Source organism: Furipterus horrens, unplaced genomic scaffold (assembly GCF_987537825.1).
Source record: "Furipterus horrens unplaced genomic scaffold, mFurHor1.1.pri manual_scaffold_6, whole genome shotgun sequence".
NCBI lineage: Eukaryota > Metazoa > Chordata > Mammalia > Chiroptera > Furipteridae > Furipterus > Furipterus horrens.
This window is the reverse complement of record NW_028327176.1, coordinates 49751996-49773516: the sequence shown is the minus strand read 5'-3', so window position 1 is coordinate 49773516 and position 21521 is coordinate 49751996. Positions and strand designations below refer to the sequence as shown.

General features: G+C 39.9%; 1 protein-coding gene across 1 annotated transcript in view; it reads left to right on the top strand.

Moving 5' to 3' along the window:
* The first annotated feature begins 227 nt into the window (after positions 1 to 227).
* The window catches only part of ALMS1 (ALMS1 centrosome and basal body associated protein), a 199904-nt gene continuing 178610 nt past the window's right edge, over positions 228 to 21521 (top strand). The window contains exon 1 of the mRNA XM_090281447.1: positions 228 to 572. Within this exon, the coding sequence (XP_090137573.1) occupies positions 264 to 572 (309 nt within the window). The 5' untranslated portion in view covers positions 228 to 263. The remainder of the gene's footprint in view (positions 573 to 21521) is intronic.

Sequence of the window (21521 nt, the reverse complement as noted above, 5' to 3'; positions counted from 1 at the left end):
GGTGACGAGGACTAGGCCGTAGTAACCCACGTCCTCGTCCCGCCCCGTCCTCCAGCCTTCCCGCCTGCTCGTGTGGGGCGTCCTTAGCAACCCGCGCTCTCTCTTGCCCCGCCCCATCCGCGCGCGGCGCCGCGAGGGGCGCTAGGAGGCGGCGGTCTTTGCGCCTGCGTGAGGCCGCAACCGCCAGTCAGCTATCTTTCCCGCCCCTCCCACCCGTGTCCCTCTACGCCCTGCTCCTCGGCCTCGGAGACCTTGACACCAATATGGAGCTTGAAGACCTGCCGTGGCCCGGCGAGCTGGAGGAGGAGGAGGAGGAGGAAGAGGAAGAGAAGGAAGAGGTGGAGAAACCAGAGAATTTGGATGAAGTGGTAATGGTGGAAGACGTAGAGGAAGAGGAAAGGCAGGAAGTGGACGGGGACCTGAACTACGGGAGCCAGCCTTGGGAAAGTACGGACGACGAGGAGGACGAGGAGGCCAAGGCCTGGCTGCATGCGCACCCCGGCGGGACCTTGCCTCCGCCGCTGTTGCCCAACCACCGCTATTCCGAGAGCGAGCGGACCGGCCCGGAGAAGGTGGGCCTGGCCGTGGGGAGGTGTGGGCCACCGGCGGGGCAGGGGGCGGGTTGTCCCTGAGCGCGCCGCCGGCTCTCTGGTCGTGCTGCCTCCTGCTCGCTTCCTGGCACCGTTTCTGACATAGAATAAGCGCGCTTTTAAAAAGCTTGTCAGGGCTCTCTCGACTCTCTTAGGTTCTGGCTGACTACAATCCCCCGTTCTTTCTGGCAGAGACCGCTCGTTTCTTCCACTTGTGGGTCCCGGGCCTTTTGAATCACACCAGGTGTTTCAGGGGAGCCAGTATTAGCCGCTTGCGTAGTTAAGAAAAGCCTTTGGGAGAAGGTGGGTCATATCGTGTCTCGTGGGAGGCGAAAAGGGCGGTGTTGGAGTGGTGAGGGTGGTTGCCCAGGAGCTATCTTGTTGGGAAGATAATTAGGATATTAGTTTGCCTGAGTGCAGGACTGCCCTGCGGGAGTATTGTGGGTTATGTACACTTGGGTTCGGTAGTCTTCAGAGGCTCGTCGCAGATTGTGCTTCTTTGGACCCTCCTTGTAGCAGTAAAGGGGTCCCCAGCCGGTAGGAGGGGCTTAGAAATGCGGGAGGCTTTTGCTGCAGCTCGAGTCTGGAAAACTATAAAACGCAAAGTAATACACAATGGAGAAAGAGCTGTTTTTATGGTTGGCTCCTGAAGATCATTTTTAAAATAATTGCATTTGATTAGTTCCTTTTCAGGGAGAAAAAAGTTTTGGCTATGCAATTCAGATAGCAAGTTATCACTTATTAGGTTACTATTCTGTGCAATGTACATTGTGAGGACAAAAAGGAGCCTAGGACTTATTGTCTAGGAATGCCCTTAGACAACATGTAAACTGTGAAGAGTGAAACAATTGAAAAGACAGAAAAAAAAAAAAGACCTGTGCTGTTCAATCCAGTAGTCATTAGCCAGATATGGCTCTTTACATCTTAATTAGATAAAAGTAAATACATTTTAAAATTCAGTGCTCAATAGCCACACTTGACTAGTGACTACCATATTGGACAATGCAGATATAGAATAGTTCCATCATTACAGAAAGTTCTTTTGGTCAGTGATGCTGTGGGCCGTTGATCATTAAAGAATGTTAATAGTGGTTTTGCCTGGTGAATATTCCTTTGTGTCTTTAATTCATTGAGCATATATTTTTGAGCATTCAGCACCAGCCATGCATTTGTGCTGGATGCAAAGGAACCTTGGTAAACCCCCTTTTTTTTTTTTTTTTTTTTTTTAAGTACATTTATTTGAGAGAAGAACAGGCTTAGGATAGAAGCAATAGGAGAGAGCCTAAGCGGGGCTGCTTTGGCTCACTGGAAGAGGGCCCTTGGATCTGGGTTAAGAGGGTTAGCCCAGACAGCTACTGCTGACATTGCTCCCTTGGTTGCAAGTCTTGCAAGTGACCTTTAGAGTTAAAGAGATGCCTGAGAGGGAAGAAAGGCATGAGCATGCTCTCTCGGGATGGAGAGTCAACCCAAACATATTTTTATGTCTGCTTTTTTAGTGTTCAGTCTAGAGAGGGTTGCAGATAAAATGTAGATTGTGCCATAAATAAAAGTAAAACTGATATGTGCTGCTGATACAGAGATCTGATTAAGATCACTGGGGAGAAGTAGGAGGGGCTGTAGGAGGAGTTTGCTCAGGCAATGGAAGGCAGTCTAGGATGGGGTTGTCTGAGAAGCTGAATGCCTCCAGACCAGTGGAAATAAAGAGGGCTGGCTCTTGAGCTCAGGAGCTTTTCTGGCTCATGAGCTAGTTCTGGCTTGGGCTCTCAGGCTCTTCCTCGAGGATGCCTGCATTTCCCAACAGATGGTAATTTAGATGGGAAGGAATTGCAGGCACAGCCTAGGATACGGCTGGCCTGCTGGAGATGTGAAAAAAGCTCACAATAAAACACCGGGACACAAGACTTGAGCAGCAAAATGAGGCGTTTATTCACAAGTCTGCAGAATCGGTTGGGTGTACCGCCAGCCAAGAGCATGTGCGCTCGAAATAGACAAAGAAAACTGGTTTTATACTAACACAATTAGATCCCCCTCTCCTCTCCTTCTTCCCCGTTTCTCCATTACTGGTTAACCCGGGTTCACAATCTAACACCATTAACTACTTAACTCATGGTGTGATTATCTAAGGGTAATCTAGTTATAACCCCTGGCTGGTTTGGCTCAGTGGATTCAGCATCGGCCTGCGAGCTAAGTGTCGCTGGTTCGATCTTCCAGTCAGGGCACATCAGAGAAGGAAAACTCTGACTCCAAAAAACCTCCGCTGCCTTGCGGCATACCTCTTCAGGGGAAAGGCTAAGGGAGTAAACCCCGATAGAAAATCCGGAGCCGGAGTCCCTAAGGCGGTTTGACGTTGTAGTCAACACCGGCAACTCCTGCGGCGCACCTGAAGCCAAGCTGTATTGACTCTGTCTTTCCCTTGGATCCTTCAGCTGCGAAGAGAGGGGGGGTCTGCTGCATGGGCAACAGCAGACCCTCCAAATCACCCTGCCCAGGCTCTGTAGCTTCAGCTTCACTGGAGAGGACACTCCAGCGTCATCGCAAGATGTCGATTCAACACGGGAGGAGACAGATACCGTGTCACTCCCGAGTCGGACTGCACAGCCATTCTCGGCGGTGCAGATAGACTCTTAAGAAGCTACACCATCGTCTCTCGAGACGGACGGCTGCCGCCGCCGACGGAATCTAGTTATAGGTCTGTCTTATCATTTATTTACAGTTATCTAGCTACATCTTCCCATTTCTCTGTGTTTGGTGACAACAGTCTTCCTCCTTTTGATTCCAGAGATATGTGTGAGGAGCTGCAGTATGTCATTTCCTCACCCCTTTTCCATGATCCATCTGTTAATTATTTCCTACTGGTTTGAGAGTCACTGTCTTGCTCCTTTATCCCTAACAATATAGATTCAAGAGACAAAATTTAAGAGGTAAAATCACCACACTTAATACACTAATACACTACTTTTACCCTATTATTACACTAATAATGGATTAGATGTGGAATATAAGGGCAAGAAGGTGTGTCTAGGTGTTAGGTTATTGGATGTGGTAGGTATAAAATCAGATATTCTCTTATTTACCTCAGAATATGAAGGTGTAGATGGTGTGCTGTAGTAAAGGTAGTTTTAAAATAATATGAAGAATATTAAGATTTTTTTTATTTAGTTCACTGATACATTAACCCTTTGAGTGCCATGCGTGATTAGAAATTTTGATCAACATGAGAAAAAGTTATATCAGTATATAACCTGAGGTACAAAAAAAGAACAAAATATAAAATACAAATTATTCCATTGTTATTTACATTTATAGCCATCGAAAAAAGAGTCGCTGGGAGTGATGCTGGCACTTTTGGGAAAATTTGTCAGCATTGCTCACAGTGATGTTGGCACTCAAAGGGTTAAAGCTTATTGGCATAAGTTGCAAAATGTTGAAAGGAGAAACTTCAGTGTTTCTTGCTGGAAATTTCTGAACTATAAAATTTTTAGAAGATGAATTTGTTGTGTAGTATTTAATGCAGTGTATTCAAAGGATGAGACCATATAATAGGAAACATTAATTTCTGGTAAAACAGTTTCTTTGGAGGGCAGATTTTTAAGAACAGGATATTCTGGGCTTATTTCACAATGGCCACTTTTCTCCCTGCCCCTGCCAGAAGAAGGACCAGAGTTTTCTCTGATCCTAACTTTGGGAACCTAATATAGTTCTTGGAGGTAAAACTCATGAAGGTATAGGGGCTTCCTCTAAGACTGAGTTCCCCTGGAGTTTTTAAATTTCAAAGTTGTCCGCCCAGAGCCTCTAGCAATTTGTTAGTTACGGTTTAGGTTTTCCTATCCTAGTCCTGGAGTCTGTTCTGATAACTTGTGATTCTCTACATTTGCTTGTCTATCTCTGGAGTTTTGGGGGATGCGGTTTGCCCTTGATTTCAGTTCTTTGACAGATGTAAGAAGAAATCGTGATTTTCAATTTGTTTAGCTTTGTTTTCTTTTTGTAGAGATGGGAGTGATGACTTTTTAACTGCTTGCATTCTGGACCAGAGCTCTGTTTTATTTTTGTTTCAACAGACTTTTCTTTGTTTGTTTGTTTTTAGAGAGGTGCGAGGAGGGAGAAAGAGAGGTAAAGAAACATTGATCAGTTGCATCTTGCACACCTCCAACTGGAGACCCAGCCCACAATGTAAGCACATGCCTGGGAATCAAACTGGCGACCTTAGATTTGCAGGCTGGCACTCAATCCACTGAGCCACACCAGCCAGGGCTCAACAGACTTTGTTTTTAAGAGCAGTTTTAGGTTCACAGAAAAATTGGACAATACAGAAATTTCCCATCTACCTACAACCTCCACACATGCACATCCTCCTCCACTGTCAACATCCCATAACTGTACATTTGTTAAAATAGATGAACCTACATCTATATTTTACATTAGGGTTCATATTTTACATTAGGGTTCCCTGTGAGTGTTGAAAATTCTGTGGTTTTTGACAAATGATGTGTATCCACCATTATAGTACTATATAAGGTTTTTCCATGTCTTTTGATGGTTTGGTAGATCATTTTATTTTAGTGCTGGATAATATTCCATTGTCTGGATACACCAGTTTGTTTATTACTCACCTACTAAAGAATATCTCTCAGCGTCTTTCAGGTTTGGCAGTTATGAATAAAGCTGTTCTAAACATCCACATGTGCATTTTCATGTATACATAAGTTTTCTTTTTAAAATTTTTAAATTTATTATTGTATTTTTTCCATTACCATTTAGTTTCCTTAAACTTCCTTCCCTCGACATAAGTTTTCAGTCCATTTGGGTCAATACCAAGGAGTGTGATTGCTAGATTGTATAGTAGGAGTATGTTCAGTTTTGTGAGAAACTGCCAAACTTTCTTACAAAGTGATTTGCTTTAAATTCTTTTGGATATATACCTGTTACAGAACCCCTGGGCCGCTCCAATTGAAACAGAACCCATGGGCTCTTCAGTTAGAGGCCCAATTGCCCACCGCCAAAATTATAACTCTCAATACCAGAGTTTAGTGAAAAGAAAAAGAATTGTTTATTTAACAGTTATATAGATTTAGTTACTTGTGGATTTTTGTTGTTAAGTCTTATGTTCTTTAAAACACCCATAAACACATATCCTTGCCTCCCCGCTACCAAACCAGGCTAGTTTTAGAAAAGTTATAGAAACCGTTCCCTACTTTCCAAACACAGATCAGCTTTACCAGTAACTGCCAATCATTCAATTCTGATTGGGGAGACCTCATCTGTGTTATGGTGTCCACCAGCTCTTAATCCAGCACCTCGTGGATTTTCAGCCTCCTCATAAACTGTATAGTTAGTCCTTTTGTAATCCACATGGTCAGTCTGTTCCTTCCTTAAAACTGCATCGTCAGACCCCATTAAATCCGCATGGTCAACCTGTCCCCAGTTAAATTCACGTGGTCAGCCTTTCCCCAGTTAAATTCGCAGGGTCAGCCTTGTTAAAATGTCTGCCGCTTATTTTTAAATCCTTGACTATGTCCTCTGATGCAGTGGGTGTGGTAACCAGTTCTGACTATTCACAGAACCTCACGCAGGCTCTGTGTGCCTTTTCCATACCATCCCCCGGTCCAAGACCCCTCCCATCTACCTGAGGCCTTGGAAGCATCCAAGCCATTTTGCATAAAGAAGACACTAGCCACCAGCCTCAGGCATGTGGAGGCATTCCGAAAGCTGCTTCCTTCACCCCATCCCCCAGCCACAAACTCTGGGGTTTTTTTTTGGATATCCCTGTTTCTGTAACATACCCAGAAGTGGGATTGCGGGATCATATGGCAGCTTTCTCTTTAATTTCCTGAGGACCTGCCATACTTTTTTGTGGTGATTGCACCATTTTACAAGTTTTCAATATCCTAGCCAGCAATTATTATTATTCTTTATTTTTTAAGAAAGAAAAACTTTTAAAGATTTTATTTATTTTTAGAGAGAGGGGAAGGGAGAGAGAAAGACAGAAAAACACTGATGTGTGGTTACCCCTCACACATGCCCAACTGGGGACCTGACTGCAACCCAGGCATGTGCCCTGACTGGGAATCGAACTGGAGACCCTCTGGTTCGCAGGCCAGCTTTCAAATCCACTGAGCCACACCAGCCATGGCTATTTGTCTGTCTTTATTGCCAATGCCACAGAGTTATGGTTACAGTAGATATTTAATGTATTTAAAAACCAGGTAGTGTGAGTCCTCTGACTATTCTTTTTCAAATTTGTTTTTGCTGTTTTTGGTCCCTTGAGATTCCATATGGATGTTAGAATGGTTTTGTTTTTTTGATTTCTACAATAAATAAATGCCACTGGAATCTGATACGGAGTGTGTGGAATAGTACGGACATCTTAACAATGTTAAATCTTCAAATCCATGGATATGGATGCTTTTCTATTTTTTTGCATTTAAAAATTTTCTTGCAACATTGTTTTGTACTACAATGTACAGATTTTTTTGCCATCTTGGTCAAATTTATTCCTAAGTATTTTATGCTTTGTAATGCTATTGTAAATGGAAATATTTTCATAATTTCCTTTTTTTGTATTGTTTATTGTTGGTGTACAGAAATGCAACTGAGTTTTTGCCTGTTGATTTTTGTATTCTACAACTTTGCTGAATTCTTTTATGGGTTCTAATACAACTCATGTGGAATACTTACTTTTTTTTAACGTGTAAAATTATGTCATCTGTGAACAGAGATACTTTTGCTTCTTCCCATTCCAATTTGGAGGTTATTTATTTATTTGTTGCCTAGTTGCTCTGGTTAGGACTTCCAGTACTATGTTGAATAGAAATGGCAAGAGCAGCCATCCTTGCTTTGTTTCTTATCTTAGAGGAAAAGCTTTCAGTTTTTCCTTATTGAGACTGAGGTTAGTTGTAGGTATTCATAAATTGCCTTTATGTTAATTTAGTTTTTCCATTCTGAGTTTGTTGAGCATTTTTATCATGAAAGTGTGTTGAATATTGTGAAAGGATTAATACTACCATTTAGTTAACATCTATCATTTCCTATAGATATAATAAAAAGAAAAAATTTCGTCTTGTGATGAGAATTCTTAGGATTTACTCTTTAACAACGTTCCTATATATCATACAGCAGTTCTGGGGTTTTTTGGAAGAAAAATACTTATTTTTTTAGCCACAAATAGTTACTAATGGAACTTACGGGCTTGTTCAACACTGCACAACTTCTCAAACTTTGCAATTCAACACCACTACCCCCATTTCCTGTTCTGTGCTGATTTTCACAAAGTACTTTTAAAAAAATCAGAAGAATCTCCTAAAACCTAGTTTCACAAAGATGTTTTGAAATCAAAAGGTATTGTAGCCATACAGTAGTTTTAACTATAGGCATCATGTTATACTTTACATCCTTAGTACTTACCTGTCTTATAATTGGAAGTTTGTACCTTTCCACCACTTTCTCTAGCTCCCCTGCCCCCAGCCCTGTCTTCGGTGACCACAGTTTTGACTTCTTTTTCTCTGAGTGTTTTAGATTTCACATATAAATGAGATCATGCAGCATTTGTCTTTGTCTGTCTGAGTTATTTCTCTTAACATATACCTTCGAAGTCTATCTGTGTTGTTGCAAATGGTAGGATCCCCCCCCCTTTTTTATGAATAATATTCCATGTCCATTGATTCATTAATGGGCACTTATGTTGTTTCCATGTTTGGGCTGTGATAAATAATGCTGCTATGAGAGTGAGGGTGCAGATATCTTTTTGAGTTAGTGTGTTTGTTCCCTTTGGATATATTCCCAGAAGTGGTATTGCTGGATCATATAGTAGTTCTATTTTAACTTTATGAGAAACCTCTATATGATTGTATTTTCCATAGTGGCTGTACCAATTTACAGTCCCAGCAACACTGCACAAGGGTTTCCTTTTCTCCACATCCACCCCAGCATTTATCTCGTCTTTTTGACCATGGCCATTCTCACAGGCATTAGGTGATATCTCAGTGTGGTTTTAATTAGAATTTTCCTAATGACTAGTGGTGTTGAATATCTCTTCATTTGCCTTGGCTAGTCATATATCTTCTTTGGAAAAATGTCTATTCATGTCCTTTGCCCATTTTTAAATAGGAGTATTTATTTTGCTATTGATTTGTAGGAGTTCATTATGTATTTTTGACATTAAGTTTTTACAGGATATATAATTTGCAAATATTTTTTTTCATTTTGTAGGGTTTTTTTCACTTTGTTGATTGTTTCTTCTGCTGTGTAGAAGCTTTTTAGTTTTATGTGGTGCCATTTGTTTATTTTTAACTTTGTTGCTTGTGCTTTATGTGTGATTTCCAAGTAATCACTACCAAGACCCATGTCAGGAAGCTTCTTTTCTGTGTTTTCTTCCAGGACTTTTATGGTGTCAGGTCTTACATTTAAGTGTTTAATCCATTTTGAGTTAATTTTTGTGAGTGGCGTAACATAGGGTCAAGTTTCATTCTTTACATGTGAATATTCAATTTCCCCAGCGCCATTTATTGAAACGACTGTTATTTAAATATACCCTTTTAGTATTCTTGGCTCTCTTGTCAAATATTATTTGGGGGCTGTTGATTCTGCTCCTTTGGATTATTTGTCTGTTTTTATGTGACCATCATACTGTTGTAATTACTATAGCTTTATAATATAGTTTGAAATCAGGAAGTGTGATGCTTTCTGCTTTGTTTTTTTTTGTCTTTGGAATTTTTTTTTTTTTTGCTATTTGGGGTCTTGTATGGTTCCATATAACTGGTTAGATTTTTTAAAATATATTTTTTGTTAAAACGTCATTGGAACCTTGATTGGGATTGCATTGAATCTATACATGACTTTTGGTAGTATCGACATTTTAACTATTAATTCTTCCACATTGATTTTTATATGTTGAACCATCCTTGCATTCCATAGTTACATTACACTTGATCATGTTGTATAATCTTTTTAATGTGCTGTGAATTCTGTGTGCTAGTATTTTGTTGAGGACTTTTACATCAATATCCATTAAGAGGGATATTGGTCTGTAGTTGTTTTTTTTTCACCTTGTAATATCTTCATCTGGCTATATTTATCAGGGTAATCTGGCCTCATAGTGTTACGGCTACATAGGCAAGATTGAACACTCTGAAGCGGTGTATAAAGTAAGCAAAGGATTTTAATAATGGCCAGGAGTTGGGCAGACCCTGAGCTGGTCTCTAACATGCTCCAACCTACAATGGAGTCTAAACGCTGGGTTATATACTGATGAGGCCCCCTTTGTTTCTTCTTTGGCGGGAAACAGCCTTAGGAAGAGGGCACCGGGCAGGACTGCAGGACTGTCTTGGCAGTAACAGGAACAGGAATTCGCAAGGCTATAAGGTTATCTCCGGCAGCAGCATAGCTCTTCAGCAAGGGGTGAATTCTTTGCGAAGCAATTTATCTTCAAAGGGCTAGATATTCTGTAAAGTATAACTTTCACAAATGTTATAAACCAGACACAAGCAAATGGAAGGTGGTGGAGGCTGAGGTGCTTTTAGCTTGTAAATCACCAATTGCTACATTCCTTCCTACATTCCTTTCTTCAAGGCTTTTAGCAAGTCCTTGTTACTTTTTACAAAGAACATCTGAAGCCCCTACATATTTACATATTTAGCAGACCTTTGAAACTTTTTTTTAATGTATTTTATTGATTATATTGTTACAATAGTTCCAATTTTTTCCCTTTACTCCCCTCGACCCAGCATCTCCCTCCCCCAGCAATCCCCCCCCCAAGTCCATACCCATGGTTCGTAAAAAATAACTATCCCTCCCTCTCAGATATTAAGACCCTTTGTAATCTTGTAAAGGACAATGGGCGAAGGTCTCAAGCTCCTCTAGCTGCTTCAAGCTGGACATGGTCATCGTCCTACCTACCTTTGGGTCCAGAAATCCCTAATAATAGTGGGGGTGTAGAGGGGAGGGTGGCCTTCCCACATGGGGAAGGATCGTGTAGACTCCAGGTCAATTGGCTGTCTCCGGACAACGGCGTGCTTGGTTTAACAGGCTGGCATCCTTGTTGTGTTCTGGGGGGCAACAGATTTGGCGAAAAGGGTTAAAAGACATCATTCAATCCATAACTACTAGATGACAAAAGGCAAGGATTAATTTTTCAATGTTCCACATTAGGAGGAAAAAAAGAAAAAAAGGGCTTCTTTGGAAGAAGGTGTGCTAGGCACATCTCACCTGTCCAAAACCCTTTTGCCCATTATACTTAGTTTGGGCTGAGGGAAATAGTTTAGGTTTCCCCCCTCTCAGGCCTCTGGGCTCTTTCTGTCCAAGCCTTTAGGACAGAAAAGAGAAACCAGTTTTAAAGTGAAGCCCACAGACCACCCCATTCTTCACCAACCCAGCCATTTAGTTCAACCAAACCATTGAGTCTCAGGAGGCAGCGCTGCAGAGAGGATTAAGTGAGGCTTATGCGTACAGACAATCACTCAGGTAATGCGGTCATAGGCTTATGCCCTTTGAAAACAGAAAACACATGTTAATTTATGTAACATAACCCACAAACAAGTCTCTAAATCTGTAAGACTGTCTTATTGGGAAGACATCCAGTTGCAAGGCACTTGACATTCTACTTGCCTGCAACTTGAATATCTTTGATGATATCACAGACATGGTTTAATTTTCAAGTGAAACCATATTTTAAATGAGAAGAAACTTTTAAGACAGCTGCCCTACTTTGTAGTCTATTACTGATCATTGTGATTTTCCTTGAATAATGATTTTTCTCCCTAAGATTACCCTCCTTGTCTTCAAAGGGACTACATTAAGTCCATTTTTAATTTATCCTTTTCATTTGCATAAACATAACAAGAGCAGCAAATGATCACTTGTGATCTTTAGTTCTGCTTTGCTGGAATTTACCCAAGGAACATTTAGGGTGACCCTCAGTCTGCTCTTCAGGGCCCAGAAGCTGGGCCACATACCTGGCATTCATCCTTGCCTGTACACACCTGTCCTTTCCAAGTCTTTCTGGTTTTTCATTGTGCCTTAAGGTCCCTTCTAGCCATCTTTCAGGAAAACAACCTTCATTCCTTCCCTGGAGAGATTGCTGTGGACGGCACAACCAACCATGGTACCAGGCCTTTTATCTCACGGGCTTTTATTACCTTTGGAAGTCATTCCCAGTTCCTCAGGGCTTTTTGGTAACAACCTGAGCCCAGGTATGTCTCCTTTAGGCTTGACATTCCAGTCAAAGACTTGGTCAAAAAAAAGAAAAAAAAAAAAAAGGAACCTCTATTAACAACTGGTCTTACTAGTTCTATGCAAAGAAACTTATGTCATTACTCACTTGTTTAGAATGCCAAACTCTGGAGGGATCAAATAGGGAGAAAAATATACAACGTGAAGGAAAATCTTTGTCCTAATATTCACTGAACTGGCATTTCCATTCTTCATATTTTCATTTTTCCCTCACTAAAAAAACATTTTTGTTTGTTTTTCCATTACAGTTCTCTCACTTTTTTCCCCCTCTTGTGTCCCTGCACCCTGCACCTCCCTTCCCCCACATTCAGTCCCCACTCAGTTGCCCATGTCCGTGGGTCATTTATACATGTTCTTTGACTTGACCCTTCCCCTTCTTACCCCCTTCTCTCCCTCCCCCCTCCCCCCTTGTTACTGTTAGTCTACTTCTTGTTTACATAGGTCTGGTTCAGTTTTGCTCATTTGTTTGTGTTGTTCATTAGTTTCCTGTAATAGGTGACAGCATAAGGTATTTTTCTTTCGTTGCCTGGCTTATTTCGCTGAGCATAATTCTCTCTAGTTCCATCCATGTTGTTGCAAATGGTAGAAGTTCCTTCTTTCTTTCTGCTATATAGAACTCCATTGTGTAAACGTACCACAGATTTTTGATCCACTTATCTACAGATGGGCACTTAGGTTGTTTCCAGCACTGGCTATTGTGAATAGTGCTGCTATGAACATTGGAGTGCACAGGTTCTTTTGAATTGGTGTTTCAGGATTTTTCGGATATAATCCTAGCAATGGAATTGCTGGTTCAAAAGGCAGTTCCATTTTTAGTTTTTGGAGGTAATTCCATACTGTTTTCCAGAGTGGCTTCACCAGTCTGCATTCCCACCAGCAATGCACCAGGGTTCCCGTTTCTCCGCATCCTCTCCAGCACAAGTTGTTTGTTGATTTGTTGATGATGCCCATTCTGACTGGTGTGAGGTGGTATCTCATTGTGGTTTTTATTTGCATCTCTCTGATGGCCAATGATGTTGAGCATACTTTCATATGTCTATGGGCCCTCTGTATGTCTTCTTTGGAGAAGTGTTTGTTCAGGTCCTTTGCCCATTTTTTAATTGCGTTGTCTGTCTTCTTGGTGTTGAGTCGTATGAGTTCTTTATATATTTTGGAGATCAATCCCTTGTCTGAGATGTCATTGGAGAATATATTTTCCCATATGGTTGGTTTCCTTTTCATCTTGCTGATGTTTTCTTTAGCTGAGCAGAAACTCTTTAGTTTGATGTAGTCCCATTTATTTTTTCCTTTATTTCCCTTACCTTAGGAGATATATCAGTGAAAATGTTGCTACGTGGGATATTTGAAAATTTCCTGCATATTTTTTCCTCTAGGACTTTTATGGTATCACGGCTTACATTTAAGTCTTTGATCCATTTTAAGTTTATTCTGGTGTATGGTGTAAGTTGGTGGTCTAGTTTCATTTTTTTGCATGTCCCTGTCCAGTTCTCCCAACACCATTTGTTGAAGAGGCTCTTTTCACTCCATTTGATGTTCTTTCCCCCTTTGTCAAATATTAGTTGACCATATGAACATGGGTTTATTTCTGGGCTTTCTGTTCTGTTCCATTGATCTATATGTCTGTTTTTATGCCAGTACCAGACTGTTTTGATTACCGTGGCCTTGTAGTATAGTTTGATATCAGGTATTGTGATTCCTCCTACTGTGTTGTTCCTCAAAATTGCTGTGGCTATTCGGGCTCGTTTTTGGTTCCATATAAATTTTTGAAGTATTTGTTCTAGGTCTGTGAAATATGTTGCTGGTATTTTAATAGGGATTGCATTGAATCTATAAATTGCTTTGGGTAGTATGGACATTTTAATGATGTTGATTCTTCCCATCCATGAGCATGGTATACGCTTCCATTTATTTGTATCTTCTTTAATTTCTTTCTTCAGTGTTATGTAGTTTTCTGAGTACAGGTCTTTTACCTCCTTGGTTAAGTTTATTCCTAGGTATTTTATTTTTCTTGTTGCTATGGTAAATTGAATTTTTCTTTCAGTTTCTATCTGTGAGTTTTTATTGTTGGTGTATAAAAATGCCTTCGATTTCTTAATATTGACTTTGTATCCTGCTATTTTGCTGAATTTACTTATTAGGTTGAGTAGTTTTTTTGTGGATTCTATAGGGTTTTCTATGTACACTATCATGTCATCTGCAAATAATGACAGTTTTACTTCCTCTTTTCCAATTTGGATGCCTTTTATTTCTCTTTCTTGTCTGATTGCTGTGGCTAGAACTTCCAAGACTATGTTGAATAGGAGTGGAGAGAGTGGACATCCTTGTCTTGTTCCTGATCTCAGGGGGAATGCTCTCAGTTTTTGCCCATTGAGTATGATGTTGGCTTCAGATTTCTCATATATGGCCTTTATTATGTTGGGGTATGCTCCCTCTATTCCCATTTTGCTGAGAGTTTTTATCATAAATGGGTGTTGTACTTTATCAAATGCTTTTTCTGCATCTATTGATATGATCATGTGGTATTTGTCTTTCATTTTGTTTATGTGGCGTATTACGTTTATTGATTTGCGAATATTAAACCATCCTTGCATCCTTGGGATGAATCCTACTTGATCGTGGTGTATGATCTTTCTAATGTGTTGCTGGATCCGGTTTGCCAATATTTTGTTGAGGATTTTAGCATCTATGTTCATCAGCGATGTTGGACTGTAGTTTTCTTTCTTTGTTGTGTCTTGACCTTGTTTTGGAATTAGGGTTATACTGGCTTCATAGAACGAGTTTGGGAGTCTTCCCTCTTCTTGGATCTTTTGGAATAGTCTGAGGAGGATAGGAGTTAGTTCTTTCCTAAATGTTTTGTAGAATTCACTTGTGAAACCATCCAGTCCAGGGCTTCTATGTGCTGGGAGTTTTTTGATTACTGCTTCAACAGACCATTACTAGCTGTTAATGGTCTGTTCAGACTTTCTGCTTCTTCTTGATTCAGTTTGGGAAGGCTATAGGTTTCCAGGAATTTGTCCATTTCCTCTAGGTTGTCAAATTTCTTGCCATACAGTTGTTCGTAATAATTTCTTATAATCCTTTGTATTTCTGTTGTATCAGTTGTGATTTCTCCTCTTTCATTTCTGGTTTTATTTATTTGGGTCGTCTCTTTTTTTCTTGATGAGCCTGGTTAAAGCCTTGTCAATTTTGTTTATCTTTTCAAAGAACCAGCTCCTACTTTTGTTGATCTTTTGAATTGTTAGTTTAGATTCTATGTCATTTAATTGTGCTCTGATCTTGATGATTTCCTTCCTTCTACTTGATCTGGGCTTTGCTTGTTGTTCTTCCTCTAGTTCTTGTAGCTGTAGGGTTAAATTTTTTATTAGAGATTCTTCTAGCTTTTTTAGGTAGGCCTGTATTGCTATGAACTTTCCTCTCAGGACTGCTTTCGCTGTATCCCATAGGTTTTGGGTTGTTGTGTGTTCATTATCATTAGTTTCCAGAAACTTTTTGATTTCTTCCTTGATGTCATTGTTAACCCATTCATTATTTAATAGCATGTTATTCATTCTCCATGAGTTTGAATGTTTTTGAGTTATTTCCTCGGGGTTGATTTCCAATTTTAAGGCATTGTGATCTGAGAAGATGCTTGATATAATTTCAATTTTCTTGAATTTGTTAAGGCTTGTTTTGTGTCCTACCATGTGGTCTATCTTTGAAAATGTTCCATGTGCACTTGAGAAGCATGTATATTTTGCTTCTTTGGGGTGAAAACTTCTATATATATCGACTAAGTCCATTTGATCTAGAGTGTTGTTCAGTGCCTCAATATCTTTGGTGTTTCTTTGCTTCGAAGATCTGTTGATTGTTGACAATGGGGTGTTAAAGTCCCCTACTAATAAGTGTGTTGCTGTCTATATCTTTCTTGGAGTCTTTCAAAATTTTTCTTATATATTTGGGTGCTCCTGAGTTGTGTGCATATATATTTATAAGGGTTATATCTTCTTGATGGATTTTTTTCTTAAGTATTTTGAAATGCCCTTCTTTGTCTCTTTTTATGGACTTTGAAGTCTGTTTTGTCTGATATAAGTATTGCTACCCTGGCTTTTTTTTCATGTCATTTGCTTGAAATACTTTTTTCCATCCCTTTACTTTCAGTCTGTGTAGATCTTTTGTTCTAAGGTGGGTCTCTTGTAGACAGCATATATGTGGGTCATTCTTTCTAATCCATTCAGCTACCCTGTGTCTTTTAATTGGAGCCTTTAATCCATTTACATTTAAGGTTATTACCGATAAGTACTTATTCATTGTCATTTTTCCCCTTTGTACTTGTGTTCTTCTCTGTCTTTCTCTCTGTTTCTTTATCTTCTTAAAACAGACCCTTTAGCATTTCTTGCATTGCTGTTTGGTGGAGATGTATTCTTGTAGCCTTCTTTTGTCTTGGAAGCTCCTTATTTCACCCTCCATTTTGAATGAGAGCTTTGCTGGGTATAGTATTCTAGGTTGTAGGCCTTTGTATTTCCTTGCTTGGAATATTTTTTGCCATTCCTTTCTGGCTTGTAGTGTTTCTGCTGAGAAATCTGATGATAGCCTTATTGGAGCTCCCTTGTATGTTATTAGTTGTTTCTCTCTTGCTGCTTTTAGGATTCTCTCTTTGTCTTTGAATGTTGCCATTTTAATTATGATGTGTCTTGAGGTGGGCCTGTTGGGGTTCATCTTCATTGGGACCCTCTGTGCTTCCTGGACTTGTGTGACTCTCTCTCTCCCCATGTGAGGGAAGTTTTCTGTCATTAGTTTTTCAAAGAGGTTTTCTATCCCTTGCTCTTCTTCTCCTCCTCCTGGAATTCCTATGATTCGGATATTATTACGTTTCATGTTGTCCGGCAGCTGTCTTAGACTTTGAAACTTTTTACAGGGAATATTTGGCACCCCTACAATAGAATGAGTTAGGAAGGATTCCTGCCTCTTCAGTTTTTTTTTTTTTTTTTTTCCGTGTCAGGAGGATTGGTGTTAATTCTTTAAATGTTTGGTCAAATTCAGGAGTAAAGCCATCTGGCCCTTGGTTTTTCTCTATTGGGAGGCTCTTTTGTCATCCATTTAATTTCTCTAGTTATAGGTTTATTCAGATTTTCTATTTCTTCATGATTCAGTCCTGGTGTGTTGTGTGTTTTTAGGAATTTATGCGTTTCTTCTTGGCTCTCCAGTTTGTTGGTGTACCATTATTCATAGTATTCTCTTTTCCTTCTTATTTCTGTGGTATTGGTTGTAATAGTCTCTTTGATTTCTGATTTTATTTGAAATTTTTTAGCCTAGCTAAGGGGTTGTCAGTTGTGTTAATATGTTTTAAAAAATAACTTTTAGTTTATTTTTTTCCTTACTACTTTTTAAAATCTATGTTCTAATCTACATTATTTTCTTCCTTCTGCCTGCTTTAGGTTTATTTGTTCTTGTACTTCCTTGATGTATATTATATGTTGTGAAATTGTGATCTTTTAAAAAAAAGCACCACCATTATAGCTAGCCATAAACTACTTATTTCTGCTTTTATTGCATCCCATAAATTTTGTTTTTACTTTCATTGTGTAAGAGTATTTTCTAATTTGTGAGTTGTTTGACTTAATGTTTTTCTAAGAGTAATATTGTTTGATTTTCACATTTGTGGAATTTCCAGTTTTTCTTGTGTTGTTGACATCCAGTTTCATTTTATTGATTGGAAAAAAATAGTGTGTATGATTTCAATTTTCTTGAATTTGTTAAAGACTTGTTTTGTGGCCTAATGTGTCCTGTCCTGAAGGGTGTTGCATATGCACTTGAGAAATGTATATTCTGCTGTTATTGGGTAGAGCATTCTGTGTATTTCTGTTAGGTTCATTGGTCTATAATGTTTGTTCAATTCCTTTATTCTCATTGTTCTTCTGATCTATTCATTATTGAAAGGGAGGTATTGAAGTCTCTTAATATGATTGTATTACTGTGTATCTCTCCCATTGATTCTTTCAAACTCTGCCTTGTTAATTTAGGAGCTCTGAGGTTTGGTGCATAAATACTTGTTATATCTTCTTGGTGAATTGACCCTTTTTATTATATAATGTTCTTCACTGTCTCTTGTAACAGTTATTGATTTAAAAGTTTTTTTTTTCTGATACTAGCATAGACACTCTTGTCCCCTATTGGTTACCATTTACATGATCGTTTTCCATTTGTTTGCTTTCAGCCTATATGTTCTTAGATCTAAACTGTTACCCTTCTAGACAGTATATAGTTGTACGTACATTAACTTTTAATGTTAAAAACTGGCTCAGAGAAGGACTTTTTTTTTTTTACTTAGTAATTAACTTTAAAAGTATATTTTATTAATTACGTTGTTACGGTAGTTCCAATTTTATCTCCTTTGCTCCCCTCTGCCCAGTACCCCCCTTCCCTCCAGCAGTCCCAGCCCACTTAGTTCATGTCCATGGGTCGTGCCTATAAGTTCTTTGGCTTCACCCTTTCCTATATTCTTAACTTCCCCCTGTCTATTTTGTACCAACCGATTATGCTTCTTAGTCCCTGCACCATTTCCTCATTTCTCCCCCTACCCCCTGATAACCCTCCAAATGATCCCCATACCTATGATTCTGTTCCTATCCTGGTTTGCTTAGTTGAATTTTGTTTTTATTTTTTAAATTCAGTTGTTGATAGTTGTGAGTTTGTTGTTATTTTAATATTCATAGTTTTGATCTTTTTCTTAAGTAAGTCCCTTTAACATTTCATATAATAATGGCTTGGTGATGATGAACTGCTTTAGCTTTACCTTGTCTGGGAAGCACTTCATCTGCTTTTCCATTCCAAATGATAGCTTTGCTGGATAGAGTAATCCTGGTTGCAGGTTGCCTTTCATCACATTGAATACTGCTTGCCAGTCCCTTCCTGCCTACAAAGTGTCCTCTGAGAAATGAACTGATAGTCCTATAGGCCCCCTCCTGTAGGCAACTCTCCACCTCTCTCTTGCTGTCCCCAGGACTCTGTCTATCTTTCGCCTTTGGCATCTCAGTGATGATGCATCCTGGTGTGCTCCCCTCTGTGTCCAGCTCGCCTGGGACCCTCTGTGCTTCCTGGACCTGTATGTTCATCTCCTTCGCAAAATTTGGGAAGTTTTTCTCATTTTTTTCAATTCTTGCTTCCTCGTTTGTTGTATTAAAAGTGGTCAAAGACGCAGAAGTAATTCTAGCAGGCAGAATGAATCGGTTGGAGGGCTGCTGCATGCTCTGGCAGGTCAGCAATGAGCGGCGCAAAGACCTCTCCTTTTATTGAGTTTTACAAGTATACTAAAAATAGAAATCAATAGGGAGGGTAAGGAATGAGCTCACAGGCACATTCTAATATTGATTACAATATACAATTACTTACTTGGGATTACAACAAAAGAAGGTTAATATATAACCTATAAAGGATGTTTCCTGACAAACAAAACTGTATATCATCTATAGATTCAAAACCAGAAAAAACAGGAATTCAATCATCTTTTCTTTTAAGACTATGGGAACGGGTACACTGTTCCTTAAACATTAACAGAAAGCACGCAAGGTTAAGCACCACCTGTGCTCGGCTTCATTTGGTTTCCTTGTCAACATCAGGGAAGATGGAGTACTCAGCAGGATTCCTTTTAAGTCACAGAATGTCATGAAACCCTGAGGCCTGATCAGTCAAAGACTGTCGGTGCCAGCGAGTCCAGCTCGCCGGCTTAAGTCATAGAACACCTGGACCGAGAGGCATGAGGAGGACATGCCTCAGTTTAGGAACCTTGATTTCCAGCATCACTCATTCTGCAATGGTTGACTGTTTTTTTCTTCCTTATGTTCCAAATCATTGATTTGAACCCTGATTTCCTTCCCTTCACCATTGGTTTTGTGTGGATTATCCTTCATTTCACTTAGCATAGCCTTTACTTCTTATGTGTTTGCTGTACTCAAGCATATCTGTCAAGCCTGTGCGCATCTTTATCACCAGTGTTTTGAATTCTGCGTCTGTTAGGTTGTCTATCTCCTCATCTGTTAGGTTGACTATCTCCTCATCACTTAGTTCTCCCACTGGAACCTTGATCTGTTTCCCCTTTTGGGCCATACTTCTCTGTCAGTACAGGGTGACCTGTTTTACCACATTGTGGCGCTGTATGTGAGGGAGGGGTCCGAGAGGGAACTAGGCTGCCAGCTCAGCACTCGCCCCTTTTCTAGGCACCTCTTCCACTACCGCACCAGAGTGGCGCCCCTCTAGCTGTTGCTCTGGCCGTCGTACCCAGAGTGGATGGGTCTGTGGACGTTTTAGTACCGTGGGGGCCCTTTAAACAAGCGGATTCTGCTGAGAGACTGGCAGTTTCTGCCTCCACCCCAACCCCCACTGGTCTGCACAATCAGAAGCAGTGAAGCTTGATTTTCCCTGGTGCTGGGACTGTGAGCTGCACAATCTGGTGAGGAGCTGGGAACGCTCCCCAGATGTCCCTCTTGTCTTTTTAGAACATGTGACTGTGCTTTCCACTGGCCTTCTGCTGCAGCTGTGGCTGCCGCCACCACACCATATCCTTTCCACCCCGGGTCCGCCCCTCCTACCTGTCTGCATGAGTATTTCTTCTTTATATCTTTGTTGGACTTCCATGCATCTTGATTTTCTGGAACTTCTGGTGGTTTCTAGTTTTGAGGTAGTTGTATTCCTTCTTAGTTGTGGAGGTAGATGCAGCGTGTCTGACCGTGCCTCCATCTTGTCTGGAAGTCGAGAAGGACTCTTTAAAACTTAATTTATATCATTCTGGCCAGTGTGGCTCAGTTTGTTGGAGCGTCATGCTGTAACTGAAAGGTTGTAGGTTTGATTTCTAATGAGGGCACATACCTAGGTTGTGGTTAGATCTCCAGTCTGGGTGGGTATGATCCTTGGAGGCAACCAATCAATGTTTCTCTCTCACATCAACGTTTTTTCTCTCTCCCTTCCTTCCTTTCTAAAAACCAATTTAAGAATATCCTCAGGTAAAGATTAAACAAGTAAAATAAACTTAATACATATCAAAAGGCATTTAATCTTAGATTAGAGAACTGCTAATGACACCTGCTTAGTTTTGAAGCACTTATTTTAAGATCCTTTATCAAGTATTTGAGTTACCCTACAATACAGAGGTGACTGTGGAACGCCCATCAAACGCATATATTAGAAATTGTTTCTTTGAGAAGTCTAAATAGTGAGGTAGGTAATAAAAATCTGGAGTTATAGGAGATGGATTTTTTAGTAAGAACTTTAACATTTCATTTTTACTTTAGGGTTTCCTTTTAGCCAGTAAAGTGAGGGGGAATATTCTTTTTCTCGGACATTGGGTTACTTGTTAAAGTGCTAATTTTTTCATACTGTGTCATTAGTTTTCTACAACTGTTATAATGAAGTGAACCCTCTCTTTCTAAGCTGTTGTGAATCAGCCATTTTCAAAGGTAAGAACCCTCATGCTCCACCCCCAGGGTTATTTAGCTGCAATAAATAGCCATTTTGAACTTTCATTTGGACAGTCTTCTTTCCTGGAGGGCCCAAAGAAGACTAGCTGTGCCACAACATGGGCTGTATTATTACATATTTAGGAATTTCAGATTGCCAAAATGAGTTTGCAAAACAGCTTTCTTTCTTTTTTTTTTTTTTAATGTTTATCTCTTATAAATTGCCATTGAATGTTAACCAGTGTCACCCCAATAAGTTCAATAAAAAGGAAAAAAGATG